The sequence below is a fragment of the Rhamphochromis longiceps genome, linkage group LG16 (genome assembly GCF_057381845.1).
Source record: "Rhamphochromis longiceps isolate RC_006_pf linkage group LG16, R_longiceps_female_GT1.1, whole genome shotgun sequence".
Taxonomy (NCBI): Eukaryota; Metazoa; Chordata; class Actinopteri; order Cichliformes; family Cichlidae; genus Rhamphochromis; species Rhamphochromis longiceps.
The window spans coordinates 11,959,089-11,986,735 of NC_140572.1; the positions used below are offsets into that span (position 1 = coordinate 11,959,089).

The 27,647-nt window shown below is 39.3% G+C and overlaps 1 protein-coding gene and 1 long non-coding RNA gene across 9 annotated transcripts; one reads left to right on the forward strand and one right to left on the reverse strand.

Moving 5' to 3' along the window:
• Nucleotides 1–1,370: 1,370 nt before the first annotated feature.
• LOC146650709 (uncharacterized) lies at nucleotides 1,371–7,463 on the reverse strand. The gene is made up of 3 exons (XR_014908000.1): nucleotides 7,338–7,463; nucleotides 5,580–5,612; nucleotides 1,371–1,525 (listed from the first exon to the last, which is right to left on the reverse strand). It is a non-coding gene; the product is annotated as an uncharacterized LOC146650709 (long non-coding RNA).
• Nucleotides 7,464–10,929: 3,466 nt separating this feature from the next.
• On the forward strand, nucleotides 10,930–27,143 carry ddx3xa (DEAD-box helicase 3 X-linked a). 8 transcript variants are annotated; one of them, XM_085384924.1, is made up of 20 exons: nucleotides 10,930–11,260; nucleotides 12,018–12,069; nucleotides 12,359–12,406; nucleotides 13,269–13,328; nucleotides 17,804–17,977; nucleotides 18,300–18,435; nucleotides 18,837–18,941; nucleotides 19,022–19,121; nucleotides 19,210–19,345; nucleotides 19,517–19,614; nucleotides 19,695–19,793; nucleotides 19,874–20,034; nucleotides 20,142–20,286; nucleotides 20,380–20,524; nucleotides 20,811–20,861; nucleotides 21,968–22,149; nucleotides 22,317–22,434; nucleotides 22,515–22,668; nucleotides 22,885–23,003; nucleotides 23,940–27,143. In XM_085384924.1, the coding sequence occupies exons 1-20, from the start codon at nucleotides 11,216–11,218 to the stop codon at nucleotides 24,023–24,025; spliced, it is 2,214 nt and encodes a 737-aa protein (XP_085241050.1). In that variant the 5' UTR covers nucleotides 10,930–11,215; the 3' UTR covers nucleotides 24,026–27,143. The 8 variants fall into 8 exon arrangements, with proteins under 8 accessions (XP_085241050.1, XP_085241051.1, XP_085241054.1 ...); XM_085384925.1 differs by having other exon boundaries at nucleotides 17,804–17,947; XM_085384928.1 differs by having other exon boundaries at nucleotides 17,804–17,911.
• The last annotated feature ends 504 nt before the right edge of the window (nucleotides 27,144–27,647 follow it).

The window sequence follows — 27,647 nt, forward strand, 5'->3', positions numbered from 1 at the left end:
GATGGACCACTTGGTCCACTGATGCAGTCAGAACCACCTAGAGCTGAATTTGTTAAAGACGGTGGAAATGACATTGGACTATCAGAGAAATCCCCCCACCCTCTCCCCCTCACATTCCTAAACAACACATGCCCCCAATGTGGCTCACTTCAGATTCCTATGATGTAACTTTTCACGCAATCTGAAATGGTCCACCTTATGGACTCTACAGAAGGAGGCCCAGCAGAGGTTGTATTTCTTGTGGCAACTCAGGAAACCTGCCAAAGGAATTGCTGGTGCCATGATCCACTCTGTCCTCTGCACATCAATCACTCTGTGGTTTGGTTCAGCCACAAAGCAATACAGGGCCAGATTTCAACGGTCAATCTGGTCTGCAGAGAGGATCACCAGTGCTGATCTTCCCTCCATCCATGACATGCACAGGTCCTGGGTCAGGAAACGGGTAGAAAACATCTCTGCAGACCCCTCACATCCTGGACACAGACTGTACAAACTGCAGGCACTACAGAGCGCTGTTTACTCAAACCGGCAAAGAGAGACTTTATTCCCCCTGTCTGTAACTAAGATAAGATAAGATAGAACTTTATTAATCCCTCGGGTGGGTTCCTCTGGGAAATTCGACTTCCAAAAAAAAAAGCACAGCAACGACCGAAGTTACAGTTACAGAATTGTTATATATATATATATATATATATATATATATATACACACACACACACATATACACACACACACACACATATAAATACAGAGACAAATATAAATAAAATATACAAAGGGGATAAATAGAATAAATAGGAATAAAAAATAAAAATACAAGTGAATTGCACATTTCAAGTATTGAGTCTATTGCACTGTTGACTATTTACAAAAGTATTGCACAAGGTATTGTACAGTGAGGTGAAGAGGCACTACAGCTTAGTTGTTCCCCCCTCCCCAGCCAACATTTATATGTGGGGCCCATATGGTTTGGAAATGGGCTGAAAAATGGGCCCCATATAGGATTGTCCGCGGGTTCCGTAATGGCCCCATATTAAATGCCCATATAGGTGTTATGTTAGGAAAATCTGGGAACTAAATGGGCCCCAACTGGGAAAAGTACACAGAAACCCACCTGGGCCCCATCTTTCAAGTTTTTGTGGGTACCATGTAGGCACCACATAGGCTAAAAAGTGGGTTTTAAGTGGGTTAATCTTAGCTTACTTCATTTGGTGATGATTTTCAAAGAACAATGTTTATTTCACTTTATTGCCTCAAAAAATATATACAAATTGCATGATAACCAATCTCAGTTACACTTTCAAACACTTTATTAAAAAAGTTTAGTTTTCTAAAGTTCAAATGTCTCAAGTGAAACTAACTTACCATACACAACATTAAAAAGACGCAAATCTCTGAACTTTTTTTCCCCATGTCGGCCAAGCATGTTGTACTCCACAGCCAGCTCAGGTGATATGAGGAATTTCATCATCCTTCTTGTGGCATCGTCTACACTTGTTTCCCCTGTATCTGCTACCATGGCAACCTGAGGGGAACATACAAAAAGGACAGATTAGATACTGGCATCTGGTTAGGATGCCTCCCTGGTGAGGTGTTTTGGGCACGTCCCACCAGGAAGAGACCCAGAACACCCAGGACATGCTGGAGGGACTATGTTTTTCGGCTGGCCTGGGAATGCCTTGGGATTCCCCCGGAAGAGCTGGGCCAAGTGCCTGGAGAGAGCGAAGTCTGGGCCTCTCTACTTAGTACCGGATTGGGTCGAGGGGCAGCAGCCTAAGCTTAAGATAATGGACCGGAATGGAGGATAAATGGACACTTTACATATTACTTAATGTTTACTGTGTGGTGATAAAAAAAAAAATGGTAGTAAACACAAGCTAAACTAAAAAAATTAATTGCGCTTCCTTAACCCTTTATCCCCAATAATGTTACGCAGGATAACTGGTAGGTCTGGTAGGTTTTTTCCTCTACTGTATACTATATGAATGTAATCAAGGATTAATAACAGAAAGAAAAAAGAAATTGAAATTTTGCCATTTTTACTAAAGGCAATCAAAATGTACATGAATAAAATATTTAAATTAGTCAATTCAAATTAATAACTCTAAAACACTGAACAAAATTAAGTATTTGACCCTGTGGTTTATTTTCGGACATCTCTTTTCTTCTAAAAGTCCAGGCGTGTTGGGCCCCTGGCAGAGCTCAGGTTTGACGAGACAGGTTTGGAAAAACCTGTCGCTGGCGACTTTTTGGGGGCTAAAGGGTTAAAATAAATAGGAATTGGCCAAAATTTGTATAAACTATGAAATAGCAGAACAAAAGTAAAAAAAAAAATCTTTATCTGTTATCAGAATCAAATATTTGATTAGAATAAAAAATTTAACTTTCTGGAAGATTTCTCGTTACATCTGTCATAAAAGTAACAACATCTCAGAAAAGAAACATGATAGCAACAGAAAAATATGATAGCAGTGTGATGTGATGGTCCCTGGCCAGATTTTTACACATATTATAAGCCCTGTGACACAAAAACCACAGAACTCTGACACGCACAGACTGTTTTCCTTCGTGCTAATGAAGAAAAATGCTGGTCTGGTATGTAAAAGGGAATTTATTCTTCCAGGACCTGAAGCTCCGTAATGCAGCCCTCCAACAGCCAAACCTATCTGTTCTCTGATTGTCTTGATGCATGCTCAATCATCCAGGTAAGTAAATCTCCAAAAGTTGATTCTGTTCATCTGGACGTAGCGCTTGCAGCATTTTCTCCCACTGAAAATGCTACGTCCAGATGAACAGAATCAACTTCTGGAGATGTTCTCTGATTGGATTGTTTAATTGGTGATTGACATGAAATTGACCAATCAGCTGAAAGGAAGAAAAATAGGGTCAAAATTTGGATGTGTAAGTATAAATCCACACACAGCCAGGAAAGCCGAGCGCAGAGTTGTTTGTAGCACCAATTCAGCCAGAGTGGAGCCAGATGGATTTTCCATCCATCCACACTGTAAAGTCTATAGACCAGCAAGTGATAAATTAACAGTGTTGTTGGTATTTTCTAAAACAGTTGTATGCAATAGGAATTGCTGTTTATAGTCCTCCTGTATATCTGCATGTTCCCTCCCAATTAAAACCTGTGATAATGGAGATTCAAATTCATGTCATACCTATACCAACAGTTATCAAGTATCCAGATCGACCTTTACTGATGTGCTCTGTCAGTGCGCCCCAGGGCAGCTGTGGCTACAATGTAGCTTGCCATCGCCAGTGTGTGATTGTGTGTGTGAATGGGTGAATGACTGAATGTAGTGTGAAGCGCTTTGGGGTCCTTAGGGACTAGAAAAGCGCTATAAAAATGCAGGCCATTTACCATTTAAAGGAAAATTGTTATTTCCATGTATTTTCCTGTTCTGCCTTCAACTTTGAGGACTTCCCCCCACATTTCTAGTTGTGACAGTGCACCTACAACAAAAAAAATCTGCTGTGATTTACATTTGTTGAAAGAGCAATTTTGTAAAATAGTCTATTTTTGTATGCACAGTTTACAAATCTGTCCTGTACAGCATGGACTGATTGCATGCTAAAAAGTTGTTGCTTAAAAATAAAACAATACATTTTTAATTAATAACATCAGCAGAAAGCCTTGTTATTAATTAGATGTACAATTTCTATAGAATACGAAACAACTCAGTTCATTTTTGATCATATCAATACCAGCATATTACACAACTAGTGATGGGATTTTCGTCTCTTTTTAGAAAGCCGGCTCTTTCGGCTCCCAACCGGCTCTTCAGGTTGTTTTGTTGCTTTAATTAATTTATTATTAACAACAATATAAAATTATGAACAAAAGGAATTACTAATGTAAAAAAAGAAACGTGGTTTTATTTATATATGTTTATATATAAATATATATGGTGGCCCCTAGAGACAAAGCATGTACAAACTCCAAAACCCATTTCTAGCGTCAACTGAACTTCCAAAACAGAGCTATCTAGATCACTTAATTTACACAATTGAAATCATATGTGTATTTTTTGTGTATTTATACACAAGCACTCATATATATTCATAAAAAATTCCAAAAGCTGTTCATTTACCTGTTACTACCACACACCAAATCCGGTCGTTGGTACTTCCTGGCTTGTGTAGCCACTAGGTAACAAAATCTCAACACTGTGCCTAGCATCCTGGAGCACTTCTGTTGTGTTTTGTACGTGCTTTGGAGTTTGTACGTGCTATGGAGTTTTTACGTGTTTTGGGGTTTGTATGTGCTTTGTCTCTAGGGGCCACCGTAAATATACTTTTATTTATTCTCTCCACATAAAATGTAATAAATAAATCATATAATACAAAAAAAACAACTATTTACATTTCAACTTTTAACTATTTAAATTTTCAGCTTTTTCCTTTTAAACAAATTTAAAGTGAAACAACACAAAACACTGCAAACCACAACACAATTAAATATAAATTATAATATGAAAACAAACAGAAGATGCACATTCTCTGTCATATGGGCCTGCATGAATAAACTTTCTGAATCCTTTATCATCTGCAATTGAAAATAGTTGTGGATGATTACTATACCTTTGTAATGTGACGTTGTTGTCCCTGGCTCTCTTTCTCTCTCTCTCCCTCCTGCTCTGTTACTGTGCTACTGCGTGTGTAACAACCGCCCCTCCCCCCTCTTCCCAGCGCAAAGCACAAGGCTCGCGTGCAGAGTGAAGCGGAAAAAAAGTGCGAGAGAGAGGGTGAGAGAGAGAGAAAAAACACGCTTGTGTCGTTCACTTCAAAGAGCCGTTTCATTTTGACCAACACATCACTAACAACCATGATGAAAAACGCTCATCTGCTTCCATCACCATCAGCTGATTAACATTGAGCTGCTGCAGTCAACACCATCAAACTAATTTAGTGTTTAATGTTATGTTATTGAATGCTTTTATTTTTAAATCTTTACCAGCGCTTAAAGACTGTAGATGTTCACACCTGGTGTTAGAAAACCGAGCTCACAGCAGTATTTTTTTTTTATAACAGGAAATTTTAATTTTTATTGGTTACCGTGTTTATTACCACTTTTATCAGTAATGTACTTCCTATAAAATATGGATTTGATAAGTTACCGGTTTATTGAAATCAGCTAGTGAACACATCGATCACTTTATTGAACTACACGCCTTACACTCTTGTGAGCTCTGGTTACTAACAGCAGGTGTGAATGTTTGGAGTCCAAAACGCAGATAAAGATTAGAATAACAAGGCAATGTAAAATCAGTTTAATGCAGTTGACAGTAGCAGCTCAGATGGAAATCAGCCAATTGTGAGGAGAGCAGAGGACCAAAACTGTCAGAGTTGTGGGTCAAGTGAAGAGAACACTGTTGGCATTATTGTTAGCATAAAAGATGAAAATTAAATAAATGTTAAATTTTAAAATAGATCATTGCCTCCTGTGCCTAAATAAATATATATACTTAATACCAATAAAAAAAAAAGGATGCCCCAAAGACCATCACTTTTCAAAAATAATAATAATAATAATAATAATAATAAGTAATACAAATAATATGAAAGTTACTTACATGTCAAAGATGGTGCTTGTGATCTTGAAGAATCTAAACGTGATAAGGAAATGAAAGAAAGTGCATGAGAAAATACAAACATTTTTGTTTTTTCCCAGGATAATTCAATATAAAAGATTCTCTTACTAATGCACAAAATGAACAGTGTAATTAAAAGTTTGAAAGGCACTGCATGTGTTTATATGATAAACTGACTAATTCAAGCAGCAAACACTAGCAGTGCAAAAATGTATCTAACTAGCTGACAGACTTTAAAGTCACAGGAAGATATATCAAAATGGTGACTTATGCCAGAACAAATGACTTGACAGACATAAATCCTAAATTCCTTTAAGTAAAAAAGGAATTACTTTTTTATAAGTGGTCCCTAGTGGTTTTCAAATTATTACATGGCTTGTTAATTTTTTATTAAATTATTAAGAAGCCAGATGAGTTCAAAACATTTACAAATGACTATAAAGCACTATCCAAACTTCAAATCAAGTGGCAAAATCTCCAAATTAAAAGTACTCGCAAACTATAAAAATTTGATTATACTTAAAAATATGCAAAAACTAATTTAGTGGAATTTTTACCTGCTCAAGAATACATTGAACATGCAATATTTAATTGAAAAGAACAAAATTTGTGTACTTTTAGAAAGGATTATTAAATATTTGGGGATACTAGACATAAAGAGGGTCTCGTACATTTACGGGCATCTAATTTCCTGGATTTAATGGTTTAAAAGTTTAATAGGTCTTTGAAGTTGATAATAAAATTGAGTCCATTATTAGCAAAAAGAATTAAAAAAAAAAAAAGAGCAAAAAAATGCTTAATATATAATAATTGTTTTAAACTTAAGCTTTGTAATTGTAGCAGATTTCATTATGTCTGTAATTTTTTATTTAGCCCCACAGTAGTAAAAGCCATAAATGGGAGTTAGATTTATTACTAGTATTTTACACAGCATTCAGCTATAATAACATGTTCTGCATTTTCCTACTTCACCATCTGATCTGAACAGCTGCACTCTCTTAATTAATTAATGACCTAACATTTCTCAGTAACCAATAACTAGATGGAACAGCACAGTATCTAAGAGAGTGATCAGACAGTGTTTGAGCTAAAGACGCTGTGTGTTTCTTTTGGGGGCTTTTTACACACTGATCCACCACCGTTTTCCCATAGTACAATGCATATCTGGTAACATTACCGTATTCAGATCAGAAAACCGTTTCAGCTGCAGGCATCTACTCCTGTAATTTAAACAATCACCTTGCTACACTGCACATGAATATTACGTAACATGGTATGACTAGCTCATGTTCAGACATTTAAGATACTGTTCAGCCATTTTGTTTACTGGGTAGTGCATAATGGCCGAGTTAGCTGAGCAGGAATCCACTAAAGCCAAAAAAATAATATAAATTTTTTAAATTAATTACAAAAACCTTATAGGAAAACCCAAGAAACAGTTGCAGAAGCACAGAAAAAAACTGCCGTGTACGTTATAGTGTGTAAATTCAAAAACTGTATAGAGAGAATGGTGCAATGAAAACAGAATAAGATAAGATGAACTTTATTGAGTAGAATATAGGCAGTAAGAGTTTTTTAATTAACTTTAAATTATGTTTGCCAAAGACAATGCAGCAAATTAACCCAGTTCTACCTGCTAGCTAAAGATGTTACGCTTCTCCCCCTTATACCGTTTAGGACGACTATAGAAAGTTACTAAAATAACCATTGATGAAAACGTATCAAACTTTAAGTATTTACCTTTGTCATAGTTTTCGATTCTTTGGTATCCTTTTGTCCTCCACGTTCTTAAACACCAGGGAGAGAAAAGGCGCAACAGACGAAAGACCGCGAAGACTAGACGCTAGGCGGTGCAATCTGCTCCTCCCTCTTTTTAAACGAGCCAATAGGAGCTGCTCACATTAAAAACAACTTTATTTAAAAAGTCGTTTTACACCTGATACAAAAATTTTAAAAGTCAAACAATGCACAAGTTTAAAAGACCATTTTTATTTTTAAAAGTTTTTTAAGCATAGGGATGGTTAATATGTTTTAAAAAGTAATATATAATATTTATCAAAAAGTGTCACCCAAATCAACATCATAATAAAAATATAATTAATAAAAATATAATAATGATAAGAAGAAGAATAACAGTTTACCTAAAAGCTCTTCTAACATTAGACTGGTTTTGAAAAGTTTCAATAGTGTCAATACACCATAAGGACAAGGGAGTTTCACAGTTGAAGTGTGACTGCTTGAAAGACCCCATTCCCTCTCCTTTCCACTAGTTCAAAGAAAATATAAATTATTTCTGGTTATATAATTTGAGGGCACAAGTTTGAAGAGTAACATTTTAACAGATCGGTAATATACTTCAGGAGCTTTACTGGATCTGATTAACCAAAACTTCCATCTTCCATGTAACTAACTGTCTTTTCTCTAATACAGTAGAGTGTGTCTGATCTACTAAAAATCCTCAACTGCATGTTTGCTCAAGTAAATAGTCTTAATTGTTTGAACAACCAGTAATCCTTAATTTGCAAATGCCAAATCTGGATTTTGTCTGTGTAATTCACTTTTATCTTAGGTTTTTTATTCGTATTTTTTGCTTTTCTTTTTTTCTACTCTTGTGTCCGTTTTAATCACTTATTATTGCTGCTGTGACAAGTGAATTTACCTAAGAAGAATCATGAAGTCCTTATTTTATCTTATCTGAGCCTCACCATGCAGCCTACCATGCAGAGTTCACATTAAGTACATAAAATGAAATCTAAAATTAAAAAGTAACCAGTTTCAAACCAGTTATTTGGAATAGTGTGCAGAGTGTTTTGAGTAACATTGAATGTTCAAAAACACCAAAGTTCCTATAGTCTCACTTGACAGCTGGGTTGTAGTGTCTGATAACACATAACATCTTGAGGTCTCAATGTGGACTTTGAGTACATTTGCTAGCCAAGGCTAAATACTGAGAGGGTCAAAAATGAAGGGTCAAGAACATCTGACTGTACGTAAGGGTAGCAAAAGTGATAGACTGAGGTTGTGCCAAATATGTTAAAGTTAGGGTGATTTCTTAGAGAATGGTACCACATGGGTGCCGTCTGCAGGTTATAAAAGAGAGTTATGTTCATACTTTCTTTTGAGATTATTTTTACAATTTGACTTTCAGAACTCCCTGGGTTGTGCGCAATCTGTGATGGGCTTGTTTGGAATAAATCCTCCTTTATTCAAATAACACTTTCTCAGGCTCTTCACAGAAGAAGAATCCTCACATAAGCATGTGCTACCATTTTGAACCAATGTACACATTTACCATCACTAACCCAACTAGGACCTACATTGGATGCCCACCCATATGGATTTGATGTTAGAAACGCAAGTGGGTCCCATATATACTAAACAATCTTGAGCCCATGTAAAATATATGCCCATATTAATTTAACATAACCCATTTGGGGCCCACGTAGACATGTTTTCAGGGTCTGACTTGCATTTGCCCATGTGTGACACATATAGTTTGACCAGGTGGGCCCCACCTATGTCATCAGTACCAAAAAATATATACCGATTACCTCACTTTGCCCCACCTGGGGCACACAGCAAATGCTTTTCTTTAAATGACTGTGTTTGCCCATGTCTAACCCAGGTGAAAAACCCAAGTGGGTCCTACGTGTGTTTCCCATTTTGAAACAAGTGAAGTGTTTCCCATGTTTGACCCAGCCAGGACCTACTATATGTTTCCACTCGGTTTTGCCCATATGGCTTTAATGTGAGAAACCTAAGTGGGTCCCATATATACTAAACAATCTTGAGCCCACATAAAATATATGCCCATATTAACTTAACATAACCCATATGGGGCCCACATAGACATGTTTTCAGGGTCTGACTTGCATTTGCCCATGTGTGACCCATATAGTTTGGCCAGGTAGGCCCCACCTGTGTCATCAGTACTAAAAAATATATACTGATTACCTAACTTTGCCCTACTTGGGGCACACAGCAAACGCTTTTCTTTAAATGACTGTGTTTGCCCATGTCTAACCCAGGTGAAAAACCCAAGTGGGTCCTACGTGTGTTTCCCATTTTGAAACAAGTGAAGTGTTTCCCATGTTTGACCCAGCCAGGACCTACTATATGTTCCCACTTGGTTTTGCCCGTATGGCTTTCATGTGAGAAACCCAAGTGGGTCCCATATATACTAAACAATCTTGAGCCCACATAAAATATATGCCCATATTAACTTAACATAACCCATATGGGGCCTACATAGACATGTTTTCAGGGTCTAACTTGCATTTGCCCATGTGTGACCCATATAGTTTGACCAGGTGGGCCCCACCTATGTCATCAGTGCTAAAAAAATATATTGATTACCTCACTTTGCCCCACCTGGGGCCCACATAGACATGTTTTCAGGGTCTGACTTGCATTTGCCCATGTGCGACCCATTTAGTTTGACCAGGTGGGGCCCACCTGTGTCATCGATACTAAAACATATATTGATTACCTAACTTTGCCCCACCTGGGGCACACAACAACAGCCTATCCTTAAATGACTGTGTTTGCCCATGTCTATCCCAGGTGGAAAACCCAAGTGGGTCCTACATGTGTTTCCCATTTTGGACCAAGTTAAGTGTTTCCCATGTTTGACCCAGCTAGGACCTACTAAAAGTGCTCACTTGGGATGGCCCATATGGGTTTAATGTGAAGAACCCAAGTAGGCCCCATACAAAAAGCCCAGTTTGAGCCCATGCCCACATGGTACCCATCCAGCCCGAGCAAAAACCAGGTGGGGCCCATATATACATGTTGGCTGGGTCCTTTGTCCTCCTGTTTCCTGTTTCCCCTCCCTCTCCCCTCCAGAGAGGAGTTAAACAGTCTGATGGCGTGTGGGACAAAGGAGTTTTTAAGTCTGTTAGTTCTTGTCTTCAACTCTGTTGAACACTGTAAAATAACCCACTGTTGTATCATTTAAGTCATATGCACATTGCACTACCCAGATTTACACTTTTTCCTTAACAATTATTTTTTGCATGAAGAGAACAATGTGAAGTGGAGTGACATTCCTTGTTTGTGTGCACAAACTTGGCTAAATACAGATGATTCTGATAGCGGGATATAACATCTGTCTTACAGTTGTTTAGGTTTCAGTCATATTTTTCTTTCTTTCTTAATTTTTTTCAAGGCAAAATGCAGTCGATTTGCTCGGTGGCAGTACACACACTAGGGATTGAGTTTCATGTTTCCCTGGCTAAACCAATCAGAGATTAAAGGAAACATCGCGATATTTGCTTTGTAGCCCGCCGACCTGAGGTGCCAAAAGCGATATCTCGCGCTACCTCAACCTTCGGTGTCTCATTCCACCACGGTCAAGCCTACCGGGAGGGGTTTTTTGCTGAACAGCTCCGCAACGATCATTTCAATCGGAAACTTGATCAGCATTTATATTTATAATAAATAACGTCTTTTTATTTATTTAAAGTAAATATAATCTTCAAGGGAACTTTATAGATAACTGTCGATTCAAGTTCGTAATTTGTACAGAAAAAAAGCTTTAACGTTACGGGAATAGCCGGCTGTGCTAACAAAGAAAATCCTTTCTCTTCAGAAATAATCCCCCACTACTCTCTTTAGTTATGAGTCATGTGGTCGTTGATAATCCACACGGTCTAGATCAGCAGGTAAGAAACTATTTTGTTCTTCTGTTGTTCTCCTAGAAATTTTGGAATTTTCCATTACGCACTTGTAGTTTCGAGGAGAAATTGAGCGCTTCGTTAGCCCACTTCCTAGCCTGATGCTAGGCTAACGCTGCGGCTGCTAAAATGGAGGTGACGACGTTTGTGATGGCGACGCTTGCCGATGCGTTGTGATGGCTAATTGGCACTAACAAGCTCGGACACTTCCAAGTTTTTACCTTAAAATACGACAAGTTGTCGCCCCAAGCCATGTTAAGTACAGCAAGTGAACAGACTCTGGTGAAAACGTACTGTAACCAATGGAAATATACAGGGTTGGCTAACATTTACCACCCGGCCGGTATCCAACCGCGTTAGCCCGGCTAGAGTGAGGCCTTCTGAACCTGAAACGTGGCGCAGGAAAAAATGTTGGCACAGTTTTTCAGCGACAGTTATTTCTGAAATGTAATCCTCTAAATTTTTTAAGTCGCTTGGAATATATATTTAGGAGTCGAAATTGAGCGAAATTAAGAGGGCATATTTTTATTTCCGGTATATATAGTTTTATTTTTACTGTTAGGCCTAACTTCAATGATTGTAAATTCTAACCTCGGTTATTTAGAAATCCACTTGAAGCTGTCCCGCTTCAAAAAAGCGGCTAACCAGTGTTTCCGGTCAAGTAATGGTTTTCAAATATAGCAGTTGTGTGTTCTAGTTCGTTTTTTACCTTTCTTTATGTTTATTTTTTCTTTGTAATTTATAGCTTGCTGCCCTAGACTTGAACTCGGCTGACGGACAAGGTGGAGGAACTGGCAGTAAGTAATAAAGCAGATTTTACTTGTCAGTGGTAAATGTAAATCGATAACGCTGCTTTATCAGCGTAAGCCTTGTGTAACGTTGTTTACAGTGTGGTACAACTTTCATGGAGTTCTTTGGCACTCGAGACAAAGGGGGGGAAAAAAACCTTGTTCATAATAAAACTTTTTAAAACCTGCTTGGTGGGTTAAGCCCTAAGCATTATTTAAATCTACAGTTGTACCCATAATCACTAATATTGCCAGATTTCATACATTTTGGTAAACTTTTTTTTTCTCCTCTATCCAGGACGTTACATTCCACCTCACTTGAGGAACAAAGATGCTCCCAAAAATGGTAAGTTTAACACTTACCTGCCGATCTGCTGTTAGCCCATCAACACCAGTTTGTCTTTTTTGTTGATGATAAATGCCCATCAGAGCATGGTAAAAGCAAGCACAATTGAGGGGGGGAAATGAGGCTCTAAGAAGATGCATCTTATAATCTCGACTAAAACATTCGTACCAAAAAATTGGTAGTTGTGCAGTGTTTGCAGCATTTTAGAGCATACAAAATGAGGGAACATTTGTCCTAGGCAGAGATTGAGGACAACGTAATGTCAATTGGGCTTTCTGCATCTTTGCATGAGAACTTATTTTGGCACTGCAAAAGTAGGGCAAGTGGTATTGTATTACAGCTCTGGCTTTGTATTTTCACCCTAGACTGCTCATAAGTAGGAGAATATGGCAATTTTCAAAAGTTTTGATTTGGTTCGAGTAATTTCATGCGCAATTTTTCTGACTCGTATTCTTTGGTTGGTACAGTGTATCGCATGTGAACAAAGAGGAGTGCTAGCTATTGGCTGCTCTGATAAAGGGGAATGTGGAGGGAGGGTGGGTTTGTGTGTGTGTGTGTGGGGGGGGGGGGGTGTTTTATTGATTTATTTTTCTTTAAAACTGAGGTAATATTTTGGTTTTGTAGCCAGAGTGAGGTGGCTGAGGAGTTTTTTTTATTTATTTTATTTTTTATATATATTATTATAATTTCCTTCTGTACATATTTGCTCTGCTAAAGGCCTTAAATCCACATACGTCATGCCTGGCATAGTAAGTCAAAAACTGACATTAAAACTTAAAAAAAGGGCAACATTTGGAATCATACTCCTGTGTCATTGCACACTTGACGTTTTTTCTCGTTGTACTGTTTTCTTATTCCACAGCAGGAAATGGTTATTCCGCTGGTAGACAGTGCGGTTATTCAGTGGCACCAGTAAATTTCTGTAAGTCCCTTCTGTCTGCTTTTGCTGAGGGCAACTTGCATTTTTTTTAAAGATGCATGAAATAGCCATTTTTTGTACACACCAGCAAAGCCAGTGTGAAGGGAGGGTCAGGTTAGATCCATACACTATACTTAGGGCTGTTCGATATGACGATATATATATATATATATCGGATGACGATATAAAAACGTCTATAGTTTCATTTTACGCTATCGTTTGTTTCGTGGTGTCGCAAAATAAACTGTTTACGGCAATATTTTTTCATCGTTTTGATGGTCACTGTAGTGACTGTATTAATTTCTTAAAGTTCTCTCTTTCTCTTATGTTTAATATAACCACACTACGGACTGACAAGCACCTGTTTTTATGCGTTGTGGTTAGCAACAACGACGGTAAAACCATCGCGTGTCGCTTGTTTATGTTCCACATAAACCTTTCACAATAAAGCTCAAGATCCTGTTGAGAATTTTCAAAAATAAACTGAATTCACGTGAAAGAGCAGATTATTTACGGATGAGAAGTAAAAAAGAGCCGCCAGGTGCTAATAGACAAACCTTAGCCTCAAACGTTAGAACAGGCTTTTCTCCGCAGCACGCCGTGTAATAAATACTCACAAAGAAAACGGCGGCCGTTACAACTTATGTCTAAAAATGTATAGCTTCATACATCGGTTAAAACACTCGACTCCAGCTACATGATGCGCAGCTGGAAACACTTCCCGCAAGTCGAGATTCACAGAATTTACAGAAAATGTTACATTTTTGTGATTTATATCGTTATCGGGACGATGGAATTTTTATATCAGGATATGAGATTTTGGTCATATCGCACAGCCCTAACTCCACTGTAAAAGTATAATGAGTTCATGTTTAATTGATGTGCTTCTCTATGCTGGAATGCTTGCAGTTGAAATTGGTTGGAGTTTTGAGGGGGGGGGGGGGGGGAGAGGAATCTAAGCATCACCCTGTTGGTTCGTTGCTTTTCTTCACTGTAGTTAGTTAAAATATATTCGATTTATTAGAACTATATTCCCACTGTATAATAAAGCCAATATTTTACCTGCTGTGTGCCCCAAGTTTCTTCTAAGCCGTGCCCCCAACCATGGCAGGCAGTGTGTCAGCAAAGACACAGAAATAACTATACTTCAGGATGGGATGACTGTCAGACTGGTAACTATAAGCGTGAAGTCAAGCCCAACACTCATACTGCATGAGCCAGTACTCATGAGTCTTTTTATAGCCTGCTTCCCCTACCTTTGCTCAGGTTACCCAAGACTGGCCTCTCAAGAGCTTGCCTTTTACCATGCCTACAGTGGGGATTGGCGAAACCAATGTGGTATACTTTGACCTCTACCTGCATGCCATGCAGAGTTTCTTAGTGTATGTAGCTTAGTCAGTGTGCCCTTGCTTTGTTGTGGTCACTTGGAGGAAAAAAGCAGCACAAATCTGGGCCTAACACTGCATTTTTCAAAGCTTGCAAACAGAGTTGCTAATGATGCATTTTTATTTTATTTTTTTAAGTGCATTGCATCACTAGTGTGGCTGTTTTACTAATAACAAGACGATATCAACTTTTGTGTTGTCCAGTCATGCATACGTTACACCATGTTAGCCTCAGTCATTAAGTCAAAGTAGGACTTTTGTGGTCAAGTTATTTGAACACTGAATTATTATTGGGATTCACAATATTTATTAGCTGGAGCCTCTCAGTTGCAGTTCTGGGTTCTTTTTTGACTTCACAGCTTTTTATCTGCTTACATTTTATGTTTTTAAAAGGATTGGCCATTGAATACAGCACTGATAACCTGGTTGCACGCACAATTGTGTTCCAGCTGATAACCTCAGGTGATTTCCTTGGTTATTTTACGTGGTGTAAAGTCAGTGTCCAGTGCAATCTGCAGTTGACCGTTAGAACAGAAATCTGCATACAAACACCTCCTTGACACATGATTGAATCATGATCTGTGTGTGTGTTTGTCTTAAACTCATGTTTTGTAAGTAGACTGATTAACAGTTGTCCTTCGTGGCCTTTTTTTGTTTTGCATTTAAATGAAAATAGTTGACTGAGGGCATCATTGTTTGGCTTTTTAGAGTCTGTTTAATCTCTCCAGTTGGTAATGGAGCAGAATTAATTCTTCATAGCCTGGACAGCATGGCAGCCAAACTTCCATTCAGTGTAAATCTGTGTTCTATAAACAAAAAGAAATCTGTGAGCATGTGGTCTACAAGCATCTCCAGAACATGCCATACATTTGCTGTTGAATGTTTTTTTGTTGTTTTTTTGTTGTTGTTGTTTTTTTTTTTTTTTTTGTGGCATGATCAAAATGGGGCAGAAGGACACAGTGCTGTTTTCTGTAAGTTGTCCAGAATCACCAGATGAATTATAACTCGAACTTGTATGGTAAAACCTTATACCTTTGTGTGTATTGTATGATTTAATGACTGCCAAGTATTCAGTCATGGATGTTTAACTTTTTGTAATCCTTAGTTATGTTTTGTGGATTCCCTTTTTCTTAAAGTGCTGTGTTCAGTTTTATGGGAAACATTGGCTGGGGATTTTGACTTGTTATTCAAACTATTTAAAATTCAACTCTAGTTGTAGCTTGCATTGTTTGCGTAAGTATTTATGGATGAATTTGTGAATTTTCTCTTTGGTTTATGTAAGTTATTGGTTTGAAGTCCACTGGACTCTGTCTCGGAACATCAGGTTCTAACATTGCTGCACTCTGTGCTTTACCACATGTATTTTTGGGTCTGATGCCACTCTGAGTCACTAAAATCTCTCAAATCCTGGACCCTGCAATACAAAGCTACAACATACCTGGAATATCTGTTATTTGGCTTCAATATCTCTAACATCAGCAAACGGGCTAAGTAGTGGTTAGATGGTTAACAATTCAGTAAATCAACTCCGTGCTCATTATTTTAGCTATGCACAAGTTTACACATGACAAGTTGAACTTGTGGCAATGGAAGCATCTGGTCAACATTTGCAGGTCTGTATGCAGCAGAAGATCAGATGTGAAAGGAAATTACAAGGGTAATATTTGATATGTTTTTGTTCTTTCAGCTGCAGCCTAGAGGTGCCTTTTGGTACAGAATTCAAACGTAGGCTGAGTCTGCTTGCAAAGTTGATATGTCAGCAAATACAAAGATCATATATTAATGTTTGAAATAATTTTGTGTGTGTTTGTGGTGGGGTTGGGGGGTCTTGGGTCAAAAAATTGAGTAATCTATTTATCAGTACAAAGATTTTCGGTGCTTTAAATGGACAAAAGGATTGTTTAGTTCAGAACAGGCGGGGTTACCATGGTGATGTACCCTTGTAAGAAGTGAAGTGCCAAAGTACTACTCAAAACCCAGATAAAATCAAGATAAGTCTTGCTTCATAATACAAGTATTACGTGCAATGTGTCATACTCAATTTAAAATTGGCTTATGTATGTTTGTTAAAGTCAAGTCGGAACATGTTTTTCTAAATATGCAAGATTAAAGTTTGCAGAGTTGGTTGTCTGTCTGAAATGTACCTTAAAATGGCAAATATTCAGCTTGTAAAAAAAAAATTATATTTTTTGTTCTGTTGACAAAATATTTTTTTCTCTTTAGTGACTCAGATCTGTATCAAGACAGAATTTACTGGTTCACTACCCACAGACAGATTGGCCAGTGCTTGTGAATCTTTGGGGTTGTTTGTACGTGTTTAAATCTGCCGCAGTGGTGGAAATGAAAAGCCCCAGGGCAGGTTTAATTAGACCTTTAGGCTGAACGTTTTTGTTTGTTTGTTTGTTTTCCCTCCCCTAAAGCCAAACTACTTGAAGAATAGGTCTGTGTGGTTGGTCTGCCCCTTGATACTGCTGTGGCATAGATTGAGCTTTTCAGTATGGCAGCACTAACTACCATTGTCCCCCTCCACCAGCCTCATCCTCAGCCCGCACTGGTAACAGTGTGGCCACCGATGGGAATGATGACACAGCCAGTGTCCAAAGCTGGGCAGATCGTTGTGGTAAATGTCCCATATAGGAAGAAACGAGGTTCAGCTGGTCTTTGTAGAACAACTTGTGTGTAACCAAATAAAATAAGGCAACACCTCAGTAGTCACTACTTCTTTTAAACTTTTTTTTTATTTAATGTAAACACCATTGACTTGTCCACAGCTATTCCTTTGTACAGATCAAGTACATGGTTATGCAACTTAGATAATATGAATATGTGACACTAATGGTGGTGATGCTTTACTTGAGACTTGAGTCCCAGGTTTTAGTGTAATTGAGTTGCTTATATCCACTGCCAGTAATTCAGATTAAAAATAGGTCAACTAGTAATGAGAGGCTCATGGATAGACAGCACTGAGCGCAGACGTGTGTACTGGCTTACTGACACAAATAAGTAACATGCCGCTTTCTGCTTTTCCTAACAACTCTTATTTAATATATTTTTATTTATTTTTTTCAATTTTTCTTTTTCCGCCCAATAAAGATTCACCTGGATGGGATTCCGGACGCACCAATGGCTTTGTGAATGGTTACCACGACAACCGCACAAACGGGGGCTTTGGAGGGCGTGGACCCCCTCGCAATGATAGAGGTGGGCGTGGTGCCTACCGTGGTAACAGGGGTGGAGGTTCGTTTAATCAGCCATTGCAAAATGCAGGTGGGAAAAACCTGTTGTCCTTAAAAATGTCCAGCTGTAGCCCTAGTCGTAGTGTAGTTTTTCCATTGTAAAGTCTACCCTCCCCCACCCCTTATTTTTAATACAGTATATTTACTCTGTATAAACTGGAAGTTGTTATTTGCAATATTAACTTTGCACTTTGTTAGAGTAACTAGATTTTTAACATTTAATGGTATTTTTGCTTTAGGGGAAACACAAGTGTGTTTTGCTGTTGGTAAGAAGGGTGTCGGTTGTAACCGCTCTTTTGCCCGCTCCAAAAAAGGTACAAATATTGCCACTGACCAATATATTTTTATTACAGGGTTTGGCAATTACGAAAACAAAGAAGCTGGCTGGGGAGGACCTCCCAGGGATGCGGCCTACAACAGCTTTGGGGGACGTTCTGATAGGTCCAAGTCTGCCTTCTTCAACGACCGCGGGGCAGGCTCAAGAGGAAGGTGGGTGTCATTGCGTTCAGTAATGTACTGTTTATAATTTTGGTATTTTAACATGTCCCGAGAGCAAAGTCTTGTATTGCCTGATAGTATTTGCATTTGTTCATTTTTATGTGAAATTGTTTCTCCATCTGGTAATTAACCCAACCAGTCTGGCTTCACTGATTGTTTAAACCAATTAGTGAAGCGTTGACCTCACTAATTGGTTTACTGTTAGAACAGCAGAGAGATTAGCAGAAATGTTTTTGATTGTACCATACAATCCCAGCATGGCTATTATTGCAGAGAGTATGGAAAAATAGTGCTGAGAGTTTGGAAAAAGAACTGTCGGTTATAGCTTGTTTTTATCTAATTTCAAAGTCTCATGACAATTTAGTTCATTTAAATAACCTTTGTGTGCACAGATACGAGCGTGGAGGTTTTGCTGGTGGAGGAAATAGCCGCTGGGCAGAAGAGTCCAGAGATGATGACTGGTCCAAGCCCACTGCTCCCAATGAGCGTCTGGAACAGTAAGACAGATTCCGTTCACCTATAGCAAACTAACAGCCGTGGTTATCCAAAACCTAAACTTTTCTGTATTGTCTTCTAGCGAGCTTTTCTCTGCAAGCAACACCGGCATAAACTTTGAGAAATATGATGATATTCCAGTGGAAGCTACTGGAAGCAGTTGCCCACCCCACATTGAAAGCGTAAGTGATTTAGTTTCATGGTTTTGTTTTAAAAAATAAAAATGGCTTGTTTATATGTTTATATATGGCATACTTTATTCTTTTGTAGTTCCATGATGTGGAAATGGGCGAGATTATCATGGGGAACATTAACCTTAGTCGCTACACTCGCCCCACCCCTGTCCAGAAGTATGCTATCCCAATCATCAAGTCCAAGAGAGACCTGATGGCCTGTGCCCAGACTGGTTAGTATCTCTACATATTCTGCGTTCACTTGACTACCAGCGAAAACTGGTAACCATGAACTTTGTTTCTGTTGTAATATTTAAATAACCCTAGAGAGGGCTTGTTTTTTGGGTCCGTAGTTTGATGTTAGTACGCCAAAATAACACTGTATGACCCTTGCTGTGTTTCAGGCTCTGGTAAGACTGCTGCTTTCTTACTGCCAGTGTTGAGTCAGATCTACACGGAAGGGCCAGGAGACGCTCTGCAGGCTGCCAAGAACAGTGGACAGGTGCTGTGGACAGAAACGGCACAATAACTGAACGAAACAAACATCTGGCTTTTTCTCATAAACATGTTTTGTCTTCTCAGGAGAATGGAAGGTATGGACGCCGTAAGCAGTACCCAATCTCCCTTGTCCTGGCTCCCACCAGAGAACTCGCATTGCAGATCTATGATGAGGCGAGGAAGGTGAGCTAGAAACGTCTGGCATAATCTTGGTCTGCCAAAATATTGACTCGCCAAGCTGAATTGTTTCCTTCCTCCTTTAGTTTGCCTACCGCTCAAGGGTGCGTCCCTGCGTTGTGTACGGTGGTGCTGATATTGGCCAGCAGATCAGGGACTTGGAGAGAGGCTGTCACCTGCTGGTGGCCACACCTGGACGTCTGGTCGACATGATGGAGCGGGGCAAGATCGGGCTGGATTACTGCCAGTGAGTATTACACAGAACAATTTTGGGTTTCATGGGAAGAAATGTTGCTTTAATGGAAATGTCTGACTCCCTTATTTATAATTGCTAATTATTAAATGTACTCGCAGCTACCTGGTTGTGGATGAGGCTGATCGCATGTTGGACATGGGTTTTGAGCCACAGATCAGACGTATTGTGGAACAAGACACAATGCCACCAAAAGGCATCCGCCGGACTATGATGTTCAGTGCTACCTTTCCCAAAGAGATCCAGGTACGTCGGCCTGCTGGCAGGTATACAAAACCATATTTCATATGTGTGCAATATAAATATTTGCATACTCATATTTGAACTTGCTTATTGTAGATCCTGGCTCGTGACTTCCTGGAGGACTACATTTTCCTTGCCGTGGGGCGTGTTGGTTCCACTTCAGAAAACATCACCCAAAAGGTGGTCTGGGTAGAGGAGACAGACAAGAGGTCCTTCCTCCTTGATTTGCTCAATGCCACTGGTGAGATTGCACATGCACTTTTATTTTTATTTTTTCCCCCTCCCATAAAGGGCTTTGGGCTCTAACCCTTCATCCTGTTTGTCTGCCCCATACCGAGCTAATATTGACTTTGCTACATTTCTAACAATCTGTCATTATATCAAAAAGTGAAATGTAAAAATGATCTGATGCAATTTGGTGAGCAGGCACTAAAACCACTTGAATGTGTTTTTAAGGGGTTAGCTTCTCACAATGATCTAAAGCTGTTGTAGCCTTGCGTTTACTGGCCGGTTTGGTTTTATCTTAGTTATTCCCAGTGAGGTTCAGGAAAATGTGACAGAAGCCCCAGAGAAAACGGGTAAGTGTTAACATACCATAACTTTACTTTGACACGCAAGAAACATCACATCCCACAGTTCATCCCGTTCCCTCTGCTCTGCTGCAGCTGACATGCCTCAGTTTAGTTTTGTTTTTGTCTTTCAAATTTCATTTCCAATAAGTGGTAACACTTGCCAAGCAGTGCATAGACTGATTTAAAACTCCCCTGTGAAATGTTAGACAGTGTAGTGTTTTAGTGTGTGTTTAGTTTTGGAACTAGGATCAGCTGGCTCTTTCTGAAAGTCGGAAGGCTGTGACAAATTTAATGGCGCTGATCTGTGAAGTCAGTGAACAGTGTGTCTGTTAATCTTGGTTAGAGCTCCTAAATGGCTATAATAGATGACAGTGAATAGGACCAGGTTAGGGTTTAATGGTGAATGAGCCATCACTCGATTATATGTCTAGGCACCAAAGCAACATGCCACCTCCATGGTGACTTAATGCTACCACCAAAAATGTGGTTTAGTTGTTTTAAAAAATGGTGAACATGGTACCACGTTAACCATTCAGTTGGATTTGGCTGATCTGTTTTATTTGAAGGTACTTGCAAGTTTTGAGGAATGTTGTTTGTTGTTGGCGAAACTATTGCAGGGTTAGCTGTGAATAATGCAAAACGTGGAATGGCCTGTCTTACCCCAATACCTCTGTCATGTTGATTATCTTGAGCTTTTATTCTGATGGCAATTAATGCCCAATATATAAACAAATTACTCCAGATGTAGTAATTTTTTTTTAAAGTCATTGAAATAATTATTCAGAGAAACCAAAGCCATTGTTATCAATTAATGGTTGTCAGTAAATTTAAAGCTTTTTTTTTTTTTAATGCACCACTTGTCTCCATTTCTAAGTTGTCATTTTGGTATTTGATTGTTTTCTTTTTTTGTGAGTCATGGTCTTGCAACTGCCAGCTGTTTCTGATAGTGTTTTGAAGTTTTGCTTTTTTTTTTTCTTTTTTTTCTTTTCTTTTTTTTTCTTTTTTTAATTTTCAAATTCACATGTAGCTTTGCATAAAGTAATAATTATTTTTCTCTTATGCTTTTTGTCCTGCTCCTCTTTTTTTTGTCTTCTTAATTTCTTGCTGCTCAGGTAAAGACTCCCTGACTCTGGTGTTTGTGGAAACAAAGAAAGGAGCCGATGCACTGGAGGACTTCCTTTACCGCGAGGGTTATGCATGCACCAGCATCCACGGAGATCGATCCCAGAGAGACAGAGAGGAGGCTCTGCATCAGTTCCGGTCTGGACGCTGCCCCATCCTGGTGGCTACAGCTGTAAGTATTCTGACAAGTTCTTAATCTTCAAGGTTGGGGAGGGAACTGTGGCACACACTGAACCAACAAACTTTGCTACTAATGGCCAATAAGAATGTGAAATATAACATGTGGCATTTTTACAGATGCTTAATGTTAAACTTTTTTTTTTCCATTGTCCTTTGCAGGTGGCTGCTAGAGGTCTGGACATCAGCAATGTGAAGCACGTTATCAACTTTGATTTGCCCAGTGACATTGAAGAATACGTTCACCGTATCGGCCGTACGGGACGTGTGGGCAACCTCGGTATGAACTGATTTTTAAAGAATATTTGCTCCTTGTTGGTGTACAGTCTTTTGACTGTGTACTCTGACCTTTGTGTGCAGGTCTGGCCACGTCGTTCTTTAACGACAAAAACAGCAACATAACCAAAGATTTGCTGGACATTCTGGTTGAGGCCAAGCAGGAGGTTCCCTCCTGGCTTGAGAGCCTGGCCTATGAGCACCAGCACAAGAGCAACAATCGTGGGCGCTCTAAGAGGTACATGGAAACAACAAATGCTGTCTTATTCATCTTAGTTCTGTGCTGCAAAATGTAACGTGTTTCCTGACTTGTACTGTAAATTAATTGAGCTATCTGAGCACTATACTTGTTAAGGTGTTGGGGTTTTTTGGGGGGTGGGAGGTTTTTTTTATTTATTTTTTTTATGTAATGCCTAACCTGTAACACTTAACCAATTGTTTTGGTTTTGTTCAGGTTCTCTGGTGGTTTCGGAGCTCGAGATTACCGTCAGACGCCTGGCTCTGGAAGTTTCAGTAACAACCGCTCAGGGCGCAGCGCTGGAGGCCATGGAGGAAACCGTGGCTTCGGTGGAGGTAAGCAAACTATTCGCACAGGGGTTTTTTGCAGCTTTTTTTTTTTTTAACTGTTATGAAAACTATGGGAGAATGTGATTTGAGAATGAGGTGATGTCTGATGTGAAATTCATAATATAGGTTAATTTACTAACAAGTTTGAATTTGAACTCAAGGTCAGATGTCAGCTCTGAAAATCGCCTAGGATTTTTAGATTTTGGAGCCTGAGGGGTTAACACTGGATACATCCAGTGTTTTTGAAACCAGACATGAGTGTGGAGCAGATGGCCTGTGTCTGGCATGTTTATCTTCCCTCTTGACTGTAACTGTGCTCATCATTTTCAAAGTAGCTTAGTCTTATTTATGAAAAAAAGTGTTTTGAGGTCAAATGTTTTCTAGAGAAGAGAATTACTTACACATGCAAACCTTGTTATTTGGAACTGTTTAATGTGGGCACCTGGTGGGGATTTGGTTATTGAGCATGCATCAAGGAATTGCAGCATCCACGTGCAGATGTCTAAAAAGTTGGACATCTGGGCGTAGCGTTTTCAGGTAAGTAAATCACCAAAAGTTGATTCTGTTCATCTGGATGTAGTGTTTTGTGGGAGAAATGTTTTGTCACTCGTCCAAGTGACTGTCTTCAGTCTCTAGCTCCGAAACCACCAGAGAAGTCTTCAGTCTGGAAACTGAAGAAGTCACTTGGACGAGTGACAAAACGTTTCTCCCACAAAACGCTACATCCAGATGAACAGAATCAGCTTTTGGAGATCAAAGTGACTTCTTCAGTCGATAAAGAAGGATCAGCGATGAAACCTTTCTCCCACTGAAAACGCTCCATCCAGAATTTTGGGGGAAGTTAGTTAATAATAACTTGATGTTTGATCAATTTCTTCTAAATGCGTGTAAACAAAAACCTCACTCTGCCGTCAATTAATGTTTAGTTGGTGTCCTTCACAGGTGGATTTGGTGGGAACTTCTACGGCAGCGACAGCTACGGAGGAAATTACAGCCACTCGGGTAGCGTGGATTGGTGGGGAAACTAGTCACCATAGGAATAGGTTGCCATGCCAACCCAATGGAAACCACATGTTGACTTAAGCCAGACCATTTAAAAAAAAGAAAAAAACCTTCCCTGTGTAGCTTCACTGACACACAGTACATTACCAACCCTGGTTCTCTGCCATTCGCTTCTCGAAAAGGAAGTGCAGCACGAAGCAACGGAGCGTCACCAGCACGTGCAGCACGCCGGAGACCGCAGAGATTTCGCACACCTCAGAGTGAGCATGGATGCTGACATGCATTGTCCGACAGCAACCTCGGACTTTCGTCTTTAAAACTATTTTTGTTTTGTTTTTGGTTTTTTTTGTGGGGGGGAAACCCAACCGAGTAGCCTGAGGATCATTTGTATGTTAATGTACTGTGCCTTTTGAATTTAAACAGGAAATCTATGTTTTCATTTCACCAGATGAACCTGGCCAAGAGCTGAAATTTGTTTTACTATGACTTTGTTTGGTGAAAAATATTAAAGGGTAAAATAAGCTTGGATTTGATCAAACCTTGGCAAACACTGGGGTGTTGTGGCTCTCAGGAGTCATGACTCCATTTGAACTTCAAATTTATTACAGGAACATCATGTAGCCTTTTCTATACTCAAACAGCTAATGGAGCCATTACTATATCTAATACAAACTGGGCCACTCTGTGAGGTGACCGTATTTTAATCGTAAGAGACAAAGTTACATTTGTGTTCTTTTTTTGCTCACTCTATCCTGGACAGGCTCCTTTTTTACGGAAATGGTAGTCTTTGAAATAGCCATTCCTATCGTAATCTTAAGAAACACAGAAGTCATTAAGCTCAGTGCCAACAATTGCTGAGGTTGATGCAAGAATAATAAATGCTGGAACTTGTTACTCCATGCTTTTCAATTGACTTGACAGTGTTACGGCAGCTAGTATGTTACCAAGTGCTAGCTACATTAAGTGGGCGGTGTTTCAGTGTTTTGTTCCTTTTTTGCGTGAGACCTTTTTGATGCAGGTGCGTGAAAAGTTTAAAAAACTGAGTCAGGTTTTGCTTTGTTTTCTTGTTTGTTTTTTTGTTTTCGAATAGTTTCTCTACAAATGTGTAACAAGACAAAAATGCCTGCCATCTTGAAAGTGAAGTTCAAAATGGCTGCATAAAGGACCACAGCATCGGGGGGGCATAGCGCAGTGTTAGTGTTTACCTGAATCGACCTGCAATCACGAGGCCCACACGGTATTCTACGCTTGCAAGTGTTTTGTTTTTTGGTCAAGGAGAAAGGACACGTGAACTGAGTCGCAGGCTTAACTTAATTACAAACGTTTTCTCTTTTCAAGCTGCGTTGGAGGCATGGTTCATCTTAAGGAGACAGGCATTTGAATAATCACTGAGGTTTTTCAATTAAACAGCAAGGAACAGATGCAGGTTAGAGGAACACTCCGACCACTGGGGTTAGGGCTTTAGGGTGGGGGGGTTGTAGGCGATGGGCGCAGCTTTCAGTGCACCGCCATTGTCAGTGGCTTTGGTTTCCATCGCTGCGTTTTGTAACTGTGGATGTGGCCAAAGACTGGGGGGGTTGGGAGGGGTGGTGTCTACTTCCTTTAAGAAATATTTAAGTACTGTCAGGTCTTCTGGGAGTTCATCTGCTCAGAACTGTATAAAAATGATAAAGACAAAAAAAATCTGTGGCTTCGTGAAGCCAGAGGTGCTTCTCCTCTTAAAGAGGAGGAGCCGTGGAGAGGAGGGGAAGACACGCATGGGGCGTTTCACCTCAAAATGCTCCCAGTTTTCTCATCGGGTTTGTTGTGCCTTGAACTTTTTTTTTATTTAAGAAATCAAAATAAAAGTGGATGCACTGACAGTGTTGAGAACTTGAGATTGAATGGTGCTACTTGATTTAGGTGTGTAGGCCCTCGTATGTTGTGCCCATCGAGTTTTACGAAAGTTGTTTTATTGCACATCTAGAGTTTTATATAGATGTCTTGGATATGTGTCCTTAAGCTTCCAAATATTGTGTGAGGAGACAGAGGAGGAGAAAAATAACGCAGCTTGTTTACAAAGGGGAAGGGTTCTCAATGTTAAAAACCAGGATTTATTTGGGACCAGGGGATTTAGCAGTCGGGGGAATTTAGCCATTTGCACAGATTTCTAGATTCTACTTTTGCTGCTAGTTTTGTGTAATTTATTAAGCATTTTTGACAAATATTTATTTTTGTAAGCCTCAGAGTGATTCTTTGAAAGTTTCAGAAACTTGACCAAAAGACAGTTCAAAAAAAAACACTGGCACTTGAATGTTGAATGTCACCTGTATGCGTGAAATTTATATATTTCGGGGTAGTGTGAGCTTTTTAATGTCGAAGATACATTGGACTCAGTAAATAATATCCACAGCTGTTTCAGGGCCTCCTCAGGGCCAGTCATCTCTATTAGATAATACTAATTGGTCAACGAAATTTGAAACAGAATCTTAACAAACATGCCAAGGTTTGGTATAATGCTGTCTAAAAAGCAAATAAATGTCCTAAGCATATCAGTGCAAAAGTGTTCAGATTCTCCAATTGTGTGCATTAATAACTCTTTATTCTAATTTGACCTGATGATTATTTTTCTCCAGTGAATGTCTGGCACATGGCAATCCTTAAAGAAACAAACATGTGGTTTATTCTCATTGTTGTATTTGCATATATGACACCTCTGGGGTTCTCTGGGAACGTGGAGCAGGTCTGCAGCGCTGATCTTTTACACGGCAGCTCTTTGGGCTGCTGGGGATTAACAGGAGGCTCTGTGCATGCTGACTGCAGGCAGAACCCGGAGACTTGCTCCACGGTCTGCGGAGAACCTCTGAGCTCTTTAGGTGTAGACTTTGCTTTCTGTATTAGCTTATAGGTAACTGCACTGCATGGGAATTACTCAGCTGTGCAAATTGTATGATTTTTACCAAAATAAAATGTTTGAATGCAAAAGTATTTGGATAAATCAAGCATGTTTCATCGAAGACTTGTTTGACATAGACATGCAAAGAAAACCTGTAGCAAACAGCCTGTGGCCAACGGCCAGCAAAATTCAATTTAGTAATGGTGATTGGATGGATGGGTTTCATTTCTTTTGAAGAAACTACATAAAGATTTCATTTGTAAATTAAACTGTGTCAGTTGATTTATTTTATTTTTTTTGTCTTTCTGCTGAGCTCAGTGTGTCACCTCTGCTTTTGTATTTGCTGGGATTCCAGCTTATTCTCAGTCTAATCACAGGTGCGTGACTACTTAACTACTGCGCATTTCTAGTCAAATATTCAAGTTTCTGGCAGCTTGCACACATTTAAGAGGACTGAACGGTGCTCCCACTCATGAAGCGGTCTCAGTTGTAGACTGACAGTGGATATGCCTTCCTCCTTTAAAGCTTCTTGTCTCTGACAGGTTTAATTGGAGTTCCAGTGACCAAATACAAATAACATTTCAACTCCTGATCTTTAATCGATTTGATTTAATGCCGTAATGAGGGAACAGGCCTCATGTGGTCATGAAACTGCTTGTCCATCAATTTTCCAATTAATTTCAAGCCTTTGACAAACGGTAACTATGCGTAAAAATGTCTAATTGTTAAACAGGTTATGTAATTCTTTGTAAAATCCCCTCAGTTAAGTCTGC

Excerpts from the sequence above, each read along its gene's own strand:
- ddx3xa (XM_085384924.1), top strand. The coding sequence starts at position 11,216 with ATGAGTCATGTGGTCGTTGATAATCCACACGGTCTAGATCAGCAG. Across the intron at positions 20,287-20,379 it reads CCTTTCCCAAAGAGATCCAG|ATCCTGGCTCGTGACTTCCT; the intron begins GTACGTCGGCCT and ends TGCTTATTGTAG. Across the intron at positions 22,435-22,514 it reads GGGACGTGTGGGCAACCTCG|GTCTGGCCACGTCGTTCTTT; the intron begins GTATGAACTGAT and ends CTTTGTGTGCAG.